The following is an 18,169-nucleotide window of genomic DNA, read 5'->3' on the forward strand; positions in this document are numbered from 1 at the left end:
AAGGCGACACTGTTTTTATTTGATTGATTGATCAATCACTTATTTATAAAACACAGGGAACAGATAGCAAAAAATGTCCCAAAGGTCGTGTTTTAGAGAGTCATGTTTTGAGCTTGCATATTTGATATCCTGTGCATTTACAAAGTAACCCCATCAAAAGCCATTGCAAACGACCATTGAAAAATGCTTATAACGGCTGAGGGTACAAATGATTTCGACAAGTTGACAAAAAAGCGCTACTTTTGGTGTGCTGTAGTGCCAGAACGTCACCACCAAGCACTGCCATGGTGTTGTCGGTATATTGGCTGAGCTTTAGTCTTCCGCTTTGTGGCGCATTTTTTATCATATCGTAAAAGCGTACATATGGCAGAAAAAAGCCAATGGAGCGAAGGAAATGATAACATTTAAGCAGAAATGGCTCTCTGGCAGTGTTCACTGCAACCACGATCCCGATAGCTTGGCGATGTGCCGGATCAGTTATTCAGGCACTTTGTGCACTTCCCCGGTTTTCTTTCTGATTTACGTTATCTGGGTGGCTGGGTCATGTTTATTTATTTTATCTGTTTTTGTAGTGAACAGTGACGTTACCGCCGCGGCAATGCTTTAGAATGTATGCGACGTTAAGTTGCACGGCTCGGTAGGCAGATTTCTTCGAAAATGTCTTGGTGCCCGCTGAGTGTAAAATGCAGTGTATGTGTCTATAATAAAGATTCTTAATGTGAAATTCGGACTCGTAGCGGTGTTTTGCAATGCTGAGTTATTACTGTTGGATAGCAAGCTTTAATACCAAAGAATGGGACGATCGACACATCGAAAGTTGTGGCCGCGGCTGCATTGTTGCGATTTGTTCAGGTGACGCCCCATAGCGGAACTGATTACTTTTGAATTCCATTTGTAATTCGTGCATGTCAAGTAAAATATAATGCCAAAGGGGAAGTGGCTAGCCATAGCAACGTTAATAAAATTACACTCGTGAACGTGCACCTCGAGGATTGAGTGGGAGGGCTGGTGGGGCGTGATGACGGTTGGTTAGCTTTGCGCAACTTTTTCTGTAGAACACAGTCGGGCATTACGGAAATAATAATTTCAGCATTCAAATGATCACAAAAATACTTTGATTGGAGCATTCTTAATTTGGTATCTCTTTATGTCGTCTATGCATACAGCCTATATAAAATTTGAGCAGTTTGTAAGCATATAGTACATATCTTGCAGCCAGTAAAACGCTTGTTTATAATAGAGTTTTTGTACCTTCAGCCTTATCCTGCCCTGCCTGAGCTAGATTTCAAGAAAACTGCATCCGGTCTGAGGTCGAAGCCCACCCCTGTTGTCTTCATGTTTGCAAAGAGAATGTTTCGGCAGTTTTCAGATGCAACTAGTTGAAGCTGAACTCACTTTACGGGAAAGCATTTTACGTCCTGTACCTTGTAATACTTTAATCAAATGTTTTTTCCCAAAGGCTGTTTCTGTGTGGTGTTTGCTGCAAACTGATTAAAAAGTGTACTTTTCTGCTGCTTACTAAAAATTAAATTTTTTCGGCTCTTATGATAACATATGAAATGTCAATGACTGCTTCATATTGAAGTGCTTCTGCTCGAAAATGTAGATGTTGCTGCTGCAGAAACTGCCCCAGATATGTTTCAGCTGTCTCACCCCTGCATAAGTTACTCTGCCTTTTCCAGGCAAGGCTTTTTGGTTGCATTCTATTTAATTAAAGCAAAGTTGGGTAATTTAAATTTGTGTTCTTTTATATTGTTACATGACGCTCCAAATACACAGGCAAACACTAAGACGTAGCAGCATAGAGAGACACTGGTCGGTGCTTGGTTCAAGGAAGAGCAGGAGGTTGATCGGCCAACTTGTGAACCGTTCGTCTATGCCCTGCTGCATTAGCAACCATTGCAAATAGTGTGAATATCGTAAATATGCCTTATTCTTTATCCTGACATTGTGGCTGAGGTGCATTTTCATCCCCGTCCAGGCCGTTGCGCTTTGCCACCTCCTCCATTGGTCGAATGGGTGACTGTGGCCCCTCACTATCAGCTCAGCTCTGTCGGGGCTCACTTTACGCGTCACGGATATTCGAAGTGGGCACCACCTTTGCTACAGCGAGATGACTGACCATGCCAGAAACGCATCGAGACCACCAATTGTCGTCATGTCGCAGCCCCATGAACCCAGCCTTTTTGCTTGGCACGGTCGATGTCAACGTGGAAGATTGAATCATGACTTACGTGCGGGAGAGCGCACATAACTGGTATGATCCCACAGTAACGCTTACAAATGTCGAATATTACCCCGATGGAACGGCTAAGAAATGGTTCCTCAGACAGACACGACGTCACTAGCTGGGATGCCTGCAAACCCATTGGTCGCATGCTCGCTTGTCAAAACTAACTGGCGTCTCATGCACAGACGTCCACTGAAACGCAAGCACGCCACCACAGGAAAGATCCAAACATGGCCGAAACAGAAAAGGTTTCGCACATTATGAAAGGCATTGCTGACGACAGCTTCCCTGTGCTCGTTTGTAAAGACTGCGTCACCCTCGACCGTTTTGAAAGAATGCCACCACTTAGAACAGGCGAAAGCCCGTCTAAGTGTTCAGCAGTTCACCAGGCTTCCAAAGATGTCTGCCACCTCATCATGCGAGGATATTCCGCAGCCAGAACAGCTCACCGAGAGATCGAGTCCATGACTCCAATTTCGCCACCCCTCTACATACCCGAAACCAGCCTACCCACCATTTCACTTTTGCAAGCTTTTGTTCATCAGGAAATTGCGAACAAGGGCCTGCCTCCCTTGCATTTTTTCTGCGGGTCGTGCACCATCATTTCCCATTCTGCTGCCAATTGCCCCCCTCCCCCCCCCCCCCCGGAGTGAATTCATGCCTCCAATCCGCCTCTTTCATTGCGGTGTGCTGCCACCTAGCGTGCCTAGCGGAAGTTGAAGCCGTAGGGTTTGCCGGCGTTTCCTCTGGCTGCGTTCTCGTTGTATGCACGGCAATCCCACATAACGGCGAGGAGCAGCCGAAGTTTTTCTCCTGTGTTGGTGTTTTAACGCCTTAAGACGACAGCCCCTGGTCATCACATAATACCAGGCGGCTTCTTATCACTGAATGAGGGCTGGCAGAGAAATCTCGGACAGATCCGTGTGCCGTCCGAGTGGCAGCTCGAGCAGTACTTGGAGTCGTCTGGCATGAAGTGCGATCGCCAGTTCAACAAAGGCCGGCAGTTCGCAAAATGCCTTTAAGCGCTGGACACATGTACGATTGGTACACGTGATTCGCATGCGACTGATCGTTACGACTGTCGCCACTAGTCGTACGCGTGAATTTGAGACGGCCCGATGAGCGCATGAGATGCGTCGTCGACTCGTCGGCGTCGCTCCGCCCACAGTTTTTGCACCATGGTCAACTACGACGATCGCTGAGCTGAATTTGTAGATTCTGCGCGTTTGTTCGCAAGAAATGGATAAAGCAAGCAATCGTGAAGCGTTTTCTGCCTTCGGAAACAGTCCGCGCACACGCCGGCCGCGCCTGCCAGCTCGGCACACTCAGCGGCTTGAACCGGCGCAGACCACGGTAGCAACCGCGCTTCTCGCTGCTCTTCTGAATCAATCTGATCGCTAAAAGTTCCACATGCGAGAAAGTAGGTGTTAGTGTGGTGAAAAATTGTGCTAGGGATTGTTGTCAGGGCTTATTTTAAAAGCAGCGATCAGATATATCTGCCGCGATGCAAGCCTACGCTGACCGCTCGCCGCGGCGCGCGGTGCGCCGAGCAGCCAAGAGATGGTGATACCTGCGCGGAAGCATCGAAACAGGCTACGCAGATGTCTTGGTCACCGATCGCTCAAACGGCAGTTATAACTTAAATAGAGTTCCACATGCGAGAAAGGGTATGATAGTGTAGTGAAAAGTTGTCTTGCAGATTGTCATTCGCAGTTGCACAGATAGCAGCGATCAAATATCCGCCAGGATGCTAAGCCTACAGTTCCCATCACCCGAGCCGACGCGAGCGACGCAAGCCGCCGTAGCCGATCGCGTGCGGCCGACGGGAAGCGATAGAAGCCGGCACCGTTCCCTTTTCGGCACTCCGAGTTACAGCGGAACACAGCACAAGTTGTGGGCATTGTTTTGCGCACAACGAGCGCACACAAAAAATCAAACGATGTAAATACAACCACGACCCCTTCCCGCTTGTGCGGGAGCTGTGGGGAATGTCGTCTGCTGCCCCTATTGGACTGCTTAGGGACTTGGCCGCTAGGGGATTGCGCATGCGCAGTGGGGTTGTGAAAGAGGCGGATTTACCGACCTCGCCATCCCTCAGAATGGAGAACCCCCGATGACCGCCCGATCTGCTTCATCTGCTGCCATCCAGGCCGCGTTGCTCAATACTGTCGTAGTCGCTGGATGCTGTTGCCGCGCCCTGCCTCGCTGAACCATCGTTCCACCGACATTTCCGCACCTGACAACAATCTCCTCCCTCGCTTTGCCCCTCGCCGTTACACGGATGAGCTTGATCGAGTGCACCCCGATTTTCTGCCCCCTCGTCATCGCTGCAAAGACTCCAATCCCGCTCACCCCAACCCCATTGCCACCTCTTTCCGACCCACCGTCAGGAAACTAACAAATGCAGCTCCCAGAGGTGAAGCTGTATCAACGACCACGACCGAAAATCCTCTCTCGACCTCGGCTTTCTGGAACAATTTACTGTATGTTGAAGTAACAGCACTCCTGTCAGTGCCGTCATTGATACAGGAGCGCATTGATCTCTGTTATGAGTGCTAATCTTCGCAACCGTTTAAGCAAAGTTATGACGCCACCAACATCACATGTTAGGGTCACTGATGGAGGGATGCCTGTTGTGATTGAAATCTGCTCTCCTCGTGTGATTGCAGCTGGTTGTGTAACGACTGTTTTGTTCACTATGCTTGAACGTTGCTCGCATGACCTTATCCTTGGCCTTGACTTTTTGTCTGAGCACACAACCCTCATTGACTGTTCCACCAATGTCCTTCGCCTCGAGACTCTGATTTTGCCTGCTCCTGACGATGCTCCAGACGAGAGGCTTTCCTCCAAACAGCACATTCGCTTGGCTTCAAGAGCAATAACTTATGTTCCCCTATCGTGCAGTTCACAAGTTCAGGACGGTGATTACGTAGTGTCACCAATTGTTGACAAGCTGCTTATGCACAGCTTGAGCCTACCTCATACCGTAGTGACTGTTACCAACAACAAAGTCACCTTGCCCTGTGCTGTGCTGTGGTGTGCTGTGCATTCTAGTATATAGGCTGTTTGAGGATTTGTATAACACGTATTGGCTTCAGCTGCTCAAACCTTTGACTTTTGCAGCTCTGGAAGGGAACAACACCCAAGTTGGCGATTCGGGTGCATCGGACAACAGCACAACTTCACGAGATGGTGCAGACATTTCGGCAGAACTCAGTCCTCACACCTCCTCTTCCGGCCGACACTCTGGCAACACAGGGTAGGTTATGGCGCTTGCAGCACGGTTTGCAGAAGACATCGTGTGAGAAGTGCAAGTTTATTAGGAGTGGTTCATTTGTTTGAGTATCTGGTGGAGCAAATATAATGGATGGTGCACTGTTTGGAATAGCAATAAAAGGAGTACCAGTACCATATTTTCCGGTGTATAAGTCGCGGTATTTTTCTGAAATTTTCGTTGGTGCGTCTTATCTACCGGGGCGACTTATGTATGGAATAAATCTGGGTCGCGGCGGCCGCGCGTGGCCAGTGCACATTGAGACACAGCTCTATGGTGTAAATCAATCTCAAGCCCACCGGTACGGCATTTCTCATAGCCCATATGTCGCTTCGGGACGTTGCACCAAAAAATTTGCAGCTTTTCCTAGTCAAAAACAATGATAATGGCCTGCGACAACCACGCGCCACTTTAGGCCATGCGCAGTAACTACAGTTCAGAATAAATTCGAAGTAAGATCAAACTGGGTTGCGAAAACAAAATAAAAACTTCCGTCCGCCATAACACCTTTATTGCGCTGATTTACGACAGCACGCAAGAGACGCGCGACGTTTGGAGAGGTGGCCAAATGGGTCTCCGACTCTTGGGACTCCATTTCTACAAAAACAGTTGTAGCCGGGTTGATAAAGGCCAGAGTAATCCGGTCCGCGAGTGGTAACGATGTTGGTGAAGAAGACATCAGAGAGTCGGAGGACGACAGTGATGCCCCGGTGGAACTCCCACTGAAGATATTGAATTGTTTGTTAGCGAGTCTGAGGAAAAAGACTGCGATGGTTTTGCCTAAACGCCGTCTCTATATGCCATCTATGTGTATCAATAAACCATTTTTGAGAAGTTAGTTCTGTCTAGACTTTGGATGTTATATGCCCGTGTCTATGGGCAGCGGGCACCGCAACCATGTACTTTCGCCGCACTTTCCAACGATCTGATTCACTATGAGTTTACCTAATGAACAAGTGAGTCTTATATACCGGTGCGACTCATATACATTTTTTCGGAAAAACTGTAATTTTGAGGGGGGTGCGACTTATCCAAAGGTGCGACTTATAGACCGGAAAATACGGTAGGTCGCAAATCCTTACTGGGTGAATGTATACCAGTATGTAGTATGAACAGGATTGTAATCTGCGCTGAGTTGTAAACAGTAAAATTAGAAAATGTTTCTGCAATAGTTTCATTTAATTTGTATTATTTAAGAATTTGACGAGGCCGTGAGAATTATAAAAAGGGCGGTGTTTTTCAGTTTTGGTATTTGTTTTATACTTATTATGAAATGCACTGGAGCTATGTAAGTTGCCTGCAGCAAGAAATATTCAAATTGCTTTGCTCTACTTTAGGCCATGCCCAGTGGTATACAACCTGCAAGCCGGGGAACAGGACACACTTGAAGGTTCCAGTTTCGAAAAATAGTTTGGGGCATCATTGGAAGTAGTTTTGAAAACAATGATGAGAACAAAATATACATACAAATTATTCCTGCCTACATGAGAAATGTAAAAGTAGTGAAACTGCATGGATCGGCTGGTTAAAGGAGTACTACACGAAATTTTCGTGTTACATTTTTTCGCTGGTATTGGTGCCTACAAGCCCATTAATCATTGAATGGCACATTGGGTGGTAAGTTGCTGCATAAATAAATATTTCCAGCCTCGTTTATTTGTGTCGGTTTCGGTTTCGAATAAACGAGAACCGAGGCGTCCACCAAGACAGGAGAGTGCTTGTGACGGCACTGTTTTTGTCACACCACTGTTAATCTGGATGCACACACGAGCTTTTGTGCATCTCCACCGTCTTATCATGCCTCGGGTAGCATGATGTCAGTCCCAAAACTGTGACATGATACATTTGCCAAAGCGGCGCGCGCCAACTGCAGCCAGTGTGCTGGCCACATTATGGGGGACCTGGCATCCGCAGTTTGGGACCAAGCAGAGTAGGTGGCATCATGCTGATGCCGATTGTGAGAGGGCATTTGGTTTGAGCTTTCTCATGTGGGGAAGGAATAAAGTGGATTGAAAGTAAGTTATAATGAACAATTACTGTTGACACTTGCTGGGAGATATGTCAACTTGCCAAACAAACCTTTTACATAGTTATCTCACGTTTGAAATTTCGCGTCAGTACTCCTTTAAAGGTTTGGTGTGCTTGCCTCTGCACTACATTTGGACATACGGTCCCATCTCCAGGATTATCTTATAACAAATAATGCAAGCGGAGTAATATCGAATATTGTAGCAGTAAATTTACATAACCCATTGATATGCACCAATGAAGTAATAGTTATAATAATTGAGTTAACCATATCCGCAATATAATTGCTTTGGGCAGCCTTGCACCGTACTTTTCTCGTCAATGAACTGCTCTGCTAATGATCTCCAGCTTTGGCAGAATGGCATGCAATTAATGCAATGGATTGTAGTAATTACATTCCACTGAAGAAACACAAGCCCCTTTTCACAGATTTTTCAGTGCTTGAAAAAGTCAGTGCATCTCAGCATAAGGAGAAGCCAGTAATGCAGAGTGTCACACAGATGGTCGCTGGAACCCAACTCGAGTTCAGGTGCCTGACCACCTTGCGTCCCCGCACGCCCTTTTCCTCTGTCCTTCGCATCTCCTTCCTTGGTCTTCATGTGTTTTTAATATCTGCCTCCAAGACATTGTCCATCATTGGTTTGTGCCGAGCTTGTGTCTGTGTTCTTTCTCATGCACTCACCTGACGAGTACAATGTCGGTCACCGTGCAGCATGTCTAGCATGCACCATCTTCTTGTTTGGTCATTTTTCTTTTTTTTTGCCTATCGTCTTCTTATTATGCCACTTTTTTTGTGGGAGCACTGGTCTTGGTGGCCTTGCGGTTCGGTGTTTCTGCCTTCTCCCCTTACTTTCACTGTCTGTCTCGTAGTAAGTACATAGTGAAATGAAAATCCCACTGCTTAGGGCTAACATACAAACACTAAGTATAACACTAATCTAGAGTGAACATGGCATAACTAAAAATTTTTTCAGCACTGTGTTATTTTCAGTTCACATTAAACTTGGGCACAACCCTCGAAGCGGAGTTTTGCTTACGTGTGCGAGTACATTACTGCAAACTTGCTCTTGTTGTTTGGGAAGTAGGAGGCGTTAAAAATTACGTGATAAGAGGGGCCATGGATAGAGCCAGGTTGTAGAGAGAATTTTTAAGAATGCTTAGCAGATGTGTCAAGTTCTCGGCATAGCAGAAACTATCTAAACTGCAAGATCTTGCTGCAGTTTTCTAGAAGCCAAACTAGTTTGCAACGCAAATTACAGTCGACTGGTATGCAGTTTAAATGGTCGGAAGAAACAGTACATGATAGATTGTAATGCTTAATTTAGCGTACTTATCAGGTTAATAGGGGAATGACATTTGAAGGGATTACAGCCTCACTCTAACAGACAAACATGAGGCTGCCTGTTTTACAGTTACTTTATCAGATTTAATACTGCTGCTAAAAATTTTTATAAACAGTTGCTTCATCTTCTTTGTATTTAAATGTCAGTGATAGTTATTCATGATACCTGCTGAGATAAAGTGGCTTTGTATGTGTAATCAGTCCAAAGTTGTATAATTTTTGGGTAGTGTTCAATAAACCCCTAGTTACCACTTTTTCGTTTATCTAACAATTTCTGCAGAAGCCCATCTGTTGACAGAAAGTGGAAATTTTGAATGGGTAACAACTCCAGCATAAACTTGTGACCAGCAAATGGAACATGGCTTGCTAATAGAGTCGTCTTAGCCGCCAATCCCACTGGGATTTTTCACATCATAAAATTAGATAAAGAGCTGTAGTGGATTTGAAAAAAAGTGGGCTGTGCCGGAAGGTGTACTTTTATTTTGTAGAATAACACCAAACACAATTCAAGCATTTGGGATCATTGGTATAGACCATTCCAACGAGGGCGCCGCCATCTTGCGTGCTCAGCGCCCTCTCTTAGCTGGCCGATTCGCTGGCTTGGGCGTTTGCTCCGCGGCGCATGGGCGCCTACGGGAGCTCGGTGAATATTGCATTGTAGCGCGTTGTGCGTTCATTTCCGTAATATATTTTAAATCGGAAAGTGGCTGCATAGGACCCGTTTAAACTATGTCGCTTAAACTGGCGGCTTTTTGGGCCGCGGGGGTGCTGAAATTCGCCTCGAGGTAGCGTGGTCCGCGGTGGGTAAACGATGCCGTGTCGAATATATGTCTGCAATACTTCATCACAATTTTTTTTTGCGTGCGTGTGTCCGGGATCGCGTATAGCGGGTATTTTGATCGCTTTACTGCAAAAACTGATGTTTGATAAAACGATCTAACCGTGATACACTCGGCGCCCATGGGCAACAAGCAGAAGCGCGTGCCATTGTAACAGACTTAAAGGCCAACTGCACTCAAATTTTTTTTGTCCAAATAAGTAGTCTATGCTCTTAAAACCACCATGGCGAAACCCTTAGCTTTGTAATCACAGAGAGCGCCAGGTACTGCCATTCAAAGTACCTCCGAGCAGACGACGTTTGCACCTGGCAGATAGTCGCCGTAACAAGTTCCGAGCGGCCTTTGACGGAGGTTGGGGAACCTGTCCCGTGAAGCTCGCACTTCTCCGGCGACTTGCAGGGCGCTCCGCCGGGCGCAGGGATGCGTTCGCCCGGGGTTTCTCTGGTACACCAGCGCGCTGTACCGACGTTGCCATCAAATGTTTAAACTAACCGCATAGGCAGTAATATCCCCCATTTTTTTCAATGCAAAAAAAAATTGATTAGAAGCCTAAACCTATTCAGGCGCTTGCGAACGTGTTGGAGTTAGCAAAAACCGCATAGGCAGTAATATCCCCCATTTTTTTCAATGCAAAAAAAAATTGATTAGAAGCCTAAACCTATTCAGGCGCTTGCGAACGTGTTGGAGTTAGCAAAACTCTTTCTTGAAAATAATATTTTTACTCAAAGAAAAAAATAGCGCGAAAGGAGCACTTGCCTTACATTTGTCATTCCTATTGCATTTACCACAGAAAAAAAAAGATATTATAAATTATTGACCACTTGCACTTCCGCATCCAATATTGGCCTCATTTGGGCTGGCCCAACGCCACCTCTATCCTTTAGACATTTCCAAAAGTTTTACGACCCAAATAGAGTTCTTGTACACGCGTCTATAAACATTTGTGCAACTTTTGTCTCCCTAGCTAAGTGAACCAAAATAAGCCTTTCTCGTAGTAACAAATACACCCGCACAAATATTGGCCGTCGTATTTGGGAAGTGCAAAAACTAAACTGCTCCTCTCCTAAACAATAGATTATATTTTTGTTCGATTCCCAAGTGAAGTATTTACTTTGAGCATTAGATTTAGTTTATTTGAAAGTAAAACGTTTTCAACAGTACCTGTCTCTTGTTAACGTATAAAACAGCGGTAGATAGGAAGTGTTTTCGTGTTTTAGTGCGTCATTTAGCTCTGGGGGCGGGCTTATAGTTTCAGATCCCTTTTATAATCCGATTCTCCATGTGCACACAGGGGAAAAAATACTGGGCCGATATTCGCGAAGCTGTTTGCATGTAATGTATAGTAGAAATAGTGATTTATCTCCGCCCGCGGGCGATTTGTTCTCTTCAAAGAGGGCGACGTGATAGCCGAGGGGTCGGCTCTAATAAAAGCTGCTTTTCGATACGTATCCGAGCAAATAGCTTTGTAAATCAGGGTCCGTTTTTTACTTGCAATGCCAAAAATTGCTATTCCATCAGTTATTATGATGGAAAAAATTACTGTCGGGCGGTCTACTTCATCTCGAATTATAGCAACGGGATGCCGGAATTGCGCCCAACTCTATTATCATGGGCAAACGTTAGTGGAAGTTCTTCTGTGGAAATAAAAAAGCGAAATGCGGCGCTACCACGCGCATTTGAAGGCGGCTCTGAGCGGCCGCCGGCTCTGGCGCGGTCACTTCCGTTCCCTCACGTACATCACGTCCGGCTGCCGCTATGGCCGCCTTTTCTATTCAGTTTCGGTTCCGAAAACGCGAATGTCGTGAGCCGTTTGCGTCGCGCGCGTTGATGTTTGAAGCGCAGTATTTTGCATTTCGCACCTTTTTTATATGAACTGTTAGGTGACATTATTTTTCCGTTGTCGAAAATTTGAGTGCAGTTGGAGTGCAGGCTACATATCCCTGCATGGGTTAATACAAGTAGTTTTGGGTTAACTTCGTAAGTACTTGGCACATTGCATAGTTTGTATTAAATCTTATTGGTATATAGACACCTCACCCTCAGCCACTGTGCACTGCCGCCAACTATAAACAAAACTTCCTCTTTCTAGAATTTCGAGCTGCTCTGCAGCACAATTTAGCCGTGCAACTAATGTACAACAGAAATGAAATAAATGACACAGCTCCTGGAGCACGTCATATAAGGACATATTAAGCGTCCACCGCTGGGCAACCAGACAACCGTTCGCTGCTGCGTTGCTTAGTTTGATGTAACCGATAGAGACATCACATTTGGGTAACAGACCGAACTCTTGGCTGGAGTGAGTGAGTGAGTGAACAACGTTATTTTGCCCGAATCGGGGATGGGGGAAGAAGGGAGGTATAATCCCCTTCAGTAGCCCTCTTCCTCCTTCCCCTCAGATTTTCTGGGGAAAGGGACAACCTAGGGAGGTGTCACTGTGAAAATCGCCAAGGCCAGCCCACGTAAAACTTGGAGCTGGGTTTACCGCAATGTGGCGCAGCGACGGTGGAGATGTTACTAATACCATCTGCGGTAGAGGCAAGTTTCAGTGACTCATTTTAGTTTGGAAAGATGGCAGAAGAATTTTCTGCAAATACTCCAAAATAGGTGTACAGAAAGAGCTCAGCAGAACAAAATTGCCGAAAATCTTGCGTGTTAAAGCACACAAGCAATTCAAAAGCTCCTAGTCTGGCTCATTTATTAACATTTCAATAAAAAAATGCGTAAATTAGTGGTGAACCCGCACGCGCGATGCCTACAAAGCGTAGTCAAGGCAAAGAAGCAGCCGCGCCAGGCCCGGCCTGATCGGTGCGCACACTCCAGAGAGGGGGAAAGGCGGCCCGCGCCCCGTGACCGCTGCGTGTGAGAGTACATTTCCCCCTCGTCAGATGGAACGCTCTATAGATCAATGCTGTAGAATGTTGACGGCGGTAGTGCGCCAAGATAACTGCAGTGTAGGTCGGCTGGGGCCCCACCTAACTTACTGGAATGAGATTTTACTGCGTGATCAGTCCAAACCAAAAATGTCGAACAAAGCAGGCAATATACATTAAACCCCAATTAATGAATGAAGTTTTTCTCAGAAAGCGTACCGAGTTTCGTACAAGGAACTACGAAGCAGTGTCTGTCGAAAGGTGCTTATTTCTGGAGGCTTACGCGAATGTGTGGTCCTAATTTTCATGAAGTAATCTTCCTCCATGCACTTCCAAGCCGAGTTATTGCCACAAAACCACTTAGTGTGGCCAGCGGCAGCTTACAACTGTGCGCAATCTGACAAATATGTATCAGCACCTCCTCAAGCTGCGCTGAAAGCACTCTTTTTATGGGTACACAACAATTTGGGAACACCACAAGCAACGTTACCTCCAACGATACATTTCCAAAATTGTGTGAATATTGTGCTGAGACCCACGCATTCAAATCACTGTCATAGGTCAACAGCGATCACAATGGCCCTTGTTGATACCAGCCCTTTACTTGAGCACGTTCCTGGAAACTGAATTTGTGAAGCTTCCAAGCGGCAGTTATATAGCTCACGAGAAGAAAGGAACTTTCGTACCATTTAGAGACCATCTCGATTATGTGTGTTGGCACTCAAGGTGAGCTCGGAGCTTCCGGTAACTAAACAGAAAAGGAGGAGTCAAAAGCAGCCACTGGTAGCTGCATTAAAAAATGAGTGCAGTGTGAGCCAGAGCTGTGCATGACGAGGTCTAAGGAAACTTTCCGAGAGGATGCTACAGGAGTGATGCCTGCAGCCGAGTACTGACCGAACTGTCCACTTGTGACACTCGAAAGTGGCCAATTATTCCTGAGCGATTATGTGATCTTGATAAATGACCTCAAAAACGTTCTCCCAGACAGAAAACTGAGAAAACATAATTACCTTACTTCGGCGCCCAATTCTTGGTCTCGTGAAGAACAATGGAATTCGTCGGAGTAACCCAAGAACAAGTTCGAGAGGCAATGAAGATCTAGGCTGCCAGTGGCATTCTAGGCACCCAGGAAAGAAAATGTGGTTGCCCAGTTAGTGAAGTAATGAAGGCATCAATCGTAGCATTAGCCTATCAGGCAAAAAGAACACACTTCAAGGCCTCCAAAAGCGACTGTTGTTGATGAACAAAAAGAGTTGCATGATCAGTGGAAGAGGGCACCTGATTTAAAGTGTGGCTTCTTGTTATTCGCATCTTTGCGCCCTCGACACTGTTTAGGCTGGTGGAAGTGGTTCACACACCCTATATGTCTGCATGTGTCACCGGTATTTTAAATTAATGCTCCACTCTAGTTACCTCAAGGAGGCAACTGAAGAACTCTTCGCTACGACATCATGGCAACTTGATAACGAAGACTGCATTTTCGGCAATTTCCCAACCTGCTCCACTACGGCTTGCACAAAGAGACTACTCCGACAAAGTCTTGCTGACGTCTTCAGGAGTAACAATAGCACGTCCACCAGTGGATCAGTGGATTACATTGTAATGCTGAGACCATTGCTTTTACGCCTCAAGAATTTTCAGAAAAGTTCATGGACATGTTGAACCATCTTAATGTCCACCATTTCATCAGTAAAGAGCAAGCCAGCTACTTCTGATACCTTAAAGCGAACTAAAGTCCAGCACGAGGCCATCATAGTGATGAAGTATGCAGAAAATTATAGCTTTATAGTTCAGGATGCGCCACTGTCATACCACTGCGTCAACTGACAGGTTCAATTACAGTAGCTACATATTTTGGCAAGCAGAAAACGGCACCTGCAGATGTTTCTGTACACTCTTGCAGGTATTTCTGCCTGCTTGTAGCATGGCACCGTTGCAGTGCACACATTTTCGAGCACAGTGCTTGGAAAACAAACAAAATCTGCGTCAGCTACAAAATTTAATATTTCTCTGACAGAACTTCTTTACAATACAATAATAAAAACAACTTTGTGAATCTCTGCTACACAAAGTGGATTATAAACTGACGGCAGAATAGAATTTCTTTGCCACACCACGCGGCAAAAGTGCATGTGACGGCATCAGAGGCACACTCAAAGGTCTTGCACTGAGAGCAAGTATCCAGAGACCGAGGCCTTTTCAGGATCAGATTTGATGCCACAGGACCTGTATGCCGGTGTAACGACAACACCAAAAAAATAACGGTTATCTGGGTCCCATGTTTTAAAACAAGATACAAGAACGCAACTTGGTTCGCGATTAGCCGTGGCATTTCCAGTCAAAGAAAAGCAACAGTTACATCACTTCAGACGAGCTACACCTTCAAAACTTCACATTGCCATTAAATCCTACTCAAGCTCCAAAAGGTAAACAACCAAAAATGAACAACTAGGCTGGTTTCTTTGATGCTAACTATTCAACTGGGGAAGAGTTGAATCACTGTGGATAAAAAACAGAAGGCGAAAGAGACAAGTGGCTAAAATTTTTGTTTCCTGTAGGAGGTGTCCTGCCGTGATGTCTGTGGGCCAGATTAAGTGCCGTGCAGTGGGAAAAATGACTGATTCATCTTCCTCCACATCAGATGGTCAGATCAGGCTCGCTGCTAGCCGCTGCTTCAAAATGCTCACTTCCCGTAATTCACTGTGCTAAGACCCATAATTCAAAAAGTGGCAATGTAGCAGAATTATGCTGTTCATGGTGTATTTTTTGTGGTGTCAAGTGACAAACAATGTTCATTTTAGCAGAAAGCCAGGTGTGCGCATTCCTGCTGCATAAAAGTTTGTAGGCCGGTAGGCTTTCCGAGTTAGCGACACTACGGCAGTGCATATAAGTGTGGCTAATTGCTAACTTTAAAAAAATTTCTTGCCTCCAATGAAATTTACACGACTGCAATTTTGGAAATGAAAATCTAAAGGGTAGGTGCATATAATAAGCTGTATCAAGTAATTTTACCTGTTACGATTTGGTGCTTTATGTAGGTCTGATGTTTAGAGAAAACTAATTTCTTGACATTTTTGTATTCAATTAGCCTAAGTAGTCTGTAATCAGCCTAAATTATTTTTGGTAGACACTCAAGAAATATATCAATGCACAATGAAAATGTTAGGGCTGAAGCTTTATGATGCCTTTGCAAATAATTCTGAAAACGCACCATTTCTTGCGTTTTTAATTAACAAATATGAGACTAAAAATTCTTGGCTTCACTGATGGTGCGACAAAAAACTGCAAGGCAAGCGGAAGATTCTACAATATTTGTCATTCTACATAGTTTTTATTTAGAATGTCCAACCACATTTTCCTTGTTTGTAGAAACTTCAAGAAGTGCTCACATGAGTGCAAAAATTGTTTGATGAAAATGCTCGGTGTATGGGCCTCCGATACGTAACTGGCAACTAGCAGAAATTCTTTCAACAAAATTGGCAATGTTGATTTTCGGGCTGGGACGTTTCGTGTGGAATGACCCTGCTATGTTTCCTGTATAAGTAAGCCGCACTGTTTTGGAGGTTTTAATTAACTTTCATATTGCACCAGAAAATGAACTAATCAAACTTAAAATCACCTATATCAAGCCCTCACTGTTTATGTGTACATAAAATGAAGTATAAATATTTTTTTTATAATATACATAATTCCCACTAGCTGAGAAGAATTAGCATGGCCTAATTAAAGTTTTCTTTTATGGAGAGAAAATTTAAAGCACGGGACTTGCAATGTGATCTGTGGATATATAACCTGCTGCCACACTTTCTGTTAAGAATACTTGACAGAAGTCGTTTAGAACTATGAAAAAAATTTGCAGAAACCTTGAATTATCGGTGGTGGTATGTACATTGGGAAGAGTTTGTATAAATGTGTTTTTTTGGTTGACACCTATTGCGGTGTGTCTCAAAGATTGCGTTCGCTTGATTCTTGCAATATCTTCATTCCATATTTCTTTTTCTTCTATCTTATTCTGGTTTTTGAAGTGACTGTGAAAAATTTCTTTTCAGAGGGAAGCCTCATTCCTCCCAGTCCTGTCAGCAATGCAACCATTCCCCTCGTGAGGTGAAATTGTGTGCAAGAAAAATGTGCTGCACCTACACTGTTAGCAAAAAAAAGTTTCTTGAAAAATGCAACCTGGGCAGCCACCAGAGAGCGCACTCTGGGGAGAAGCCATATGAGTGCACCACCTGTCAGAAGAGTTTTACTCAGACAAGACTCCTGGTTGATCATCTGAGATTGCACTCTGGTCAGAAGTCGTATGTGTGCAGAACCCTTCATAAGAGCTTTACTCACAAAGCTAGCCTGGTTGCTAATGAAAGATCACACTCTGGTGAGAGGCCGTATGTGTGCAGCACCTGTCAGAGGGGTTTTACTCACAGAAGCCACCTGGTTGTTCATCAGAGATCGCACTCTGGGGAGAGGCCGTATGTGTGCACCACCTGCCAGAGGAGCTTTCCTCGACGAGCTAGCCTGGTTATTCATGAAAGATTGCACTCTGGCGAGAGGCCGTATGTGTGCAGCACTTGTCAGAAGAGCTTTACCCAAAGAGGCCACCTGGATGATCATGAGAAATTGCACTCTGGTGAGAGGCCGTATGTGTGCAGCACCTGTCAGAAGAGCTTTACCCAAAGAGCTAGCCTGGTTGCTCATGAAAGATCACACTCTGGTGAGAGGCCATACGTGTGCACCACCTGTCAGAAGAGCTTTACTCGAAGAAGCCACCTAGTTATTCATCAGAGATTGCACTCTGGAGAGAGGCCGCATGTGTGCAGCACTTGTCAGAAGAGCTTTACTCAAAGAAGCCACCTGGTTTGTCATCAGAGTTCGCACTCTGGCGAGAGGCCGTATGTGTGCAGTACCTGTCAGAAGAGCTTCACTACCAGAGGCAACCTGGTTAAACATGAGAAATTGCACTCTGGCGAGAGGCCGCATGTGTGCAGCACCTGTCAGAAGAGCTTCACTAGCAGAAGCAACCTGGTTCTTCATGAGAAATTGCACTCTGGTGAGAGGCCGCATGTGTGCAGCACCTGTCAGAAGGGCTTTACTCAAAGAAGCCACCTGGTTTGTCATCAGAGTTCGCATTCTGGCGAGAGGCCGTTTGTGTGCAGCACCTGTCAGAAGAGCTTTACTCAGAGAAGCCACCTTGTTCATCATGAGAAATTGCACTCTGGCGAGAGGCCGCATGTGTGCAGCACCTGTAAGAAGAGCTTCATTAGCAGAAGCTACCTAGTTAAACATGAGAAATTGCACTCTGGCGAAAGGCCGCATGTGTCCAGCACGTGTTAGAGGAGCTTTACTCAAAGGAGGCATGTGTCCAGCACGTGTTAGAGGAGCTTTACTCAAAGGAGGCACCTGGTGGTTCATGAGAGATCGCACTCTCGTGAGAAGCTATGTTGGTAGCACCTGTCACAAGACCTGTACACGCAGTTCCAGCTTGGTGGATCATAAAAGATTTCAGTCTGGCGAGAGGCTGTATGTTTGTAGCACCTGTCAGATGTACTTTGCTAAAATACCCAGCCCGATTAAACATGAAAAATTTCA

General features: G+C 45.3%; 1 protein-coding gene across 2 annotated transcripts in view; it reads left to right on the forward strand.

The window, feature by feature from the left end:
- Positions 1 to 18,169, forward strand: part of LOC144158236 (uncharacterized) — a 28,636-nt gene extending 10,467 nt beyond the window's left edge. For both annotated transcript variants that reach the window (XM_077688964.1, XM_077688963.1), the window contains 2 exons: positions 5,354 to 5,489; positions 16,636 to 18,169. In XM_077688964.1, the coding sequence (XP_077545090.1) occupies positions 5,354 to 5,489; positions 16,636 to 17,914 (1,415 nt within the window). In that variant the 3' untranslated portion in view covers positions 17,915 to 18,169. The remainder of the gene's footprint in view (positions 1 to 5,353; positions 5,490 to 16,635) is intronic.

Source organism: Haemaphysalis longicornis, unplaced genomic scaffold (assembly GCF_048455015.1).
Source record: "Haemaphysalis longicornis isolate Haplotype H1 unplaced genomic scaffold, Haemaphysalis longicornis Haplotype H1 scaffold_10, whole genome shotgun sequence".
Lineage (NCBI taxonomy): Eukaryota > Metazoa > Arthropoda > Arachnida > Ixodida > Ixodidae > Haemaphysalis > Haemaphysalis longicornis.